General features: G+C 59.1%; 2 protein-coding genes across 2 annotated transcripts; both read left to right on the forward strand.

Annotated features, from left to right (window-relative positions):
* Positions 1–624: 624 nt before the first annotated feature.
* On the forward strand, positions 625–1,278 carry DQ04_14701000 (hypothetical protein; the record flags this gene model as incomplete). Its single annotated transcript, XM_009317187.1, has 1 exon — positions 625–1,278. One exon carries the CDS (start codon positions 625–627, stop codon positions 1,276–1,278), a length of 654 nt encoding a protein of 217 aa, XP_009315462.1.
* Positions 1,279–2,065: 787 nt separating this feature from the next.
* DQ04_14701010 (hypothetical protein) lies at positions 2,066–2,599 on the forward strand (the record flags this gene model as incomplete). Its single annotated transcript, XM_009317188.1, has 1 exon — positions 2,066–2,599. The coding sequence occupies one exon, from the start codon at positions 2,066–2,068 to the stop codon at positions 2,597–2,599; it is 534 nt and encodes a 177-aa protein (XP_009315463.1).
* Positions 2,600–3,192: the final 593 nt, after the last annotated feature.

Here is a 3,192-nt window from a genome sequence, read left to right on the forward strand (position 1 = left end):
CGCCGTGCGCTGCTTCACCGGCGCAGGGCTCATACTGCTTGCGGGGTTGGCGCTCTTCTTGGCGGAGTGCAGACGCGAACCGGTGAGTGGGGCGCGTGCGGGTGTGGTGGCGCCAACAGCGCGCGGTGCCGGTGACGCAGAGGACGCAACAGCGCGGTGCTGACTGAGGGAGCGAGCGACCCCTGGTGTTTTCTGCGGCGTGACGAAGTTGCTGGTGCCCTTTGACACCGACACCGACACCGACGGCGGCGGGGAGCGGCTCAGCGAGCGTACAGGCCGCCGTGTGAGCTGCGTGCGTGCGGCGTCCTCGTGGAACTCTCGCACGAGATCGGCGACGTCGATACCGTGCACGACCAGCCGTCTGGTGCTGCCGCCGCCGCCACTCTCACCACCGCACGTACCATTCCACTGGCGCAGCAACTCCTCCATCTGTTGGTGCAGTTTCGGCAGCTCCCGCGCGAATCCGCGCCGTGCGTTCTCCTCGAAGAGTAATTGCCGTGCCATGTTGACCTTTTTGCTGAGCAGACGTTCACGACTGCCCTCCTGAATGGCGCGCTGCTGCTCGATGATCTCCAAACGACGCTGAAGCAGTGGCTCCACTTCGCTAAGTATCCAAAGACGCTGATGCAGCAGTTCCACTTCAGTCTTGGCGCGGCCCACAATATACTGCACATCTGCGATGCGCTCCCGCAGGCTATCGTTGCCGTTGCGCGGCGTGAAGTTGGCCAGAAACTGCTGCCAGAGTCCTTCTCCAGTATTTGCGGAGGACCAACACCTGCTGTCAGCCGCCGCATCGGCGTTCTCCTGCAGCCAGCGGGTGTAATCGGGTGTCACACGGTAAGCCGTGTCGTGAGTCTTGTCAAAATAGAGACGATACATCTCAGTGAGATTCTGTGTAATGGCCTGGGCAACCTCCACATGACGCTGAAGCACAAGGCGCTGCAGACGCTCCCGTATTGTGACAATATAGGACAGAATCGGCGCGTAGGAGCGAGCGGTGAAAAGCTTGACCAGTGGGGCTGGCAGTTGGGCTGCTGTGCCACCAGTATTCCAAGCAGCAGCAACACCGCTACCACCCTCCGAGACGAGGGTACGAGGGTGCGAAAACGCACGAGACCTCGAACTGCACGTCGCCCGTCGGGATGTGAGGCCGCTGTTGCAGCTTTCGTTGTGGTTGTTGTTGTTGCTGCCGTCATTGGGGCCTGTCATCCGGAAAATTGCCTCCTCTCCATTTCCAGTAGTCGAAGCAGTAATGCTCTCCTCGGCTGCAGCGTCTAGCTGCTCATACTCCTGCCGCAGCTGCGCCAGACGACACATAAAATCGCGTCGTGACGGCACTCCTCCATAGTCTTTAGTGCACTCTGCCTCTTCATTTTGCTCTTCGTCGCCCCTCTCTCGAGCACAGCCCTCAATCAAAGCCCATAACTCCTCCACACACTGCAGCTCTTCGTCCGCCTCAGAGGCCATGCGCATGTTCTGCGCCATGATCTCCGCATATATGTCTTGTGTCTCCTTATCAATGCGGGCAAGGGACAGGTCCTGCCGCCTCCCGAAGCGGGTGACGTCATCCAAGTTTACCTCAAATATCGTCCCACGTCCTGCGATTTCATCTTGTCGCACTATTGCGGACGTGTCATCTCCGCCACCACACAACGGCAGGGTCTCGTAGGTCGCGCGCAGCCGCTCCGGCAGGGCGTCAGAGAGAAGGTCTAGTTCATCCTTCGCGGCAGAGTGACAGCTGTGGCGGTTTGTCGGCGGTGTGGTACGGCCAGACGAAGGACCCGGCGTCGTGACCATCCCGCCACACGTGCTGCTTAGTCCTGATACAGACGACAAGAGTTGTTGCTTCTGCTGTTGCTGCTGGGCGTCGTGTTGCGGCTTCGACAATTCCTCAACCAGGAGTTTCTCAGCGTACCTACTACGTAGCACCGCCTGGTCGTGCGGGGAGAGTTGCAGGAGGGCACGCTGTTTGTACAGCAGACACAGCTGCTGAAGCCTGGCATCCGCGAGGGCGTTCATGCGATTCACCTCACTCTCCAAGTTACGGCGGAGCTCCTGATGCGTCATGCTCCGCGCAAGCTGCCACACGGCTGCCAAGGCCACATCCTGCATCGCCGCTGCTGGTGCTGGTGCTGCTGTCGCTACCACCTCCAGCGATGAACGGGATGGACTCCGGTTATTGTTGTTGCCGCTGCTGTTCTGCTCGTACGGGTTGTGGCTGTTTCCCTCTTCACGTGCACGGGACGCTATAGAGGCGCTGCGAGAACCGGCTGCCTCGTCGCCCCTCGCCGCGGCCATCGCCACAAACGAGGGCAGCGCAAACGAGCCTCCGAACTCCTCCGTGTCACCTTCAAGCTGCAGTTGCTGCTCCCTTTGGCTGGAGGCCGCCTCACTGCGCCCGTGGAGGGCACTGGCCGGTTCTGTTTCCCAGCCGCTTGATCCTGACTTTTCTTGCGGTTTTTGCTGTTGCTCCGCGGTGATGTTGCAAGGGCGCAAGAATCCCTGCTCCAGCACGGCGTCCACGAGCTGTGCCAACGCCTTCGACTTCGGGTGTTCCCTCAGTCGCAGTGACGCAAAGAACATTTCGCGAAACAGCTGATCGTTCTCCGCCGCAATGGCCATTTCCTCCGCCTCCTGCAGGCGTACGTAGTCATGCAGGAACGGGTGGAGCCGCCCGTCGACAAAGCTGGCCCACTTGCTCTGCCGGTCAACCTCTGCGAGGCCGATGCGTGTCCACGCCGCCACAACGCGCTCTTCCGCGCGGGCAAATGCCTCCAGCAGCTCCATTGTCGTGGTGGAGGGCCGCGCGGTGCCACGAGGACAACTGCGACACGATGCAAATGACACAGTTGAGGCACACGTCTCTCGCGGTAGCATCAATCCCGCTGGCCGCAGTCTTTTTTTTTTTTTGCTTCCCTTCCTTTTTTTCTCTCTCTCTTTTTCCTTTGCCCCTGTTTGAAGATGACGGCTCAGTCACCCTTATTTGTTCGGCAAGCGTGACGACTTCTCACGTCTTTCTTGCTTCCGCTCCCTCACTCTAAACAACAATAACACCACCAGAGCGAAGGACGAAGAACAACAACAAAAATACCAGACAATCAAACGATATGACAGTACATAACAGGACATAGAAAACAATTTACAGCGAGTAGTCAAACCGTATCAAGCACTCGGTGTGTGTGTGTGTGTGTG

This window comes from Trypanosoma grayi (assembly GCF_000691245.1).
Source record: "Trypanosoma grayi strain ANR4 Tgr_1470_V1, whole genome shotgun sequence".
In the NCBI taxonomy this organism is placed as follows: Eukaryota; Euglenozoa; class Kinetoplastea; order Trypanosomatida; family Trypanosomatidae; genus Trypanosoma; species Trypanosoma grayi.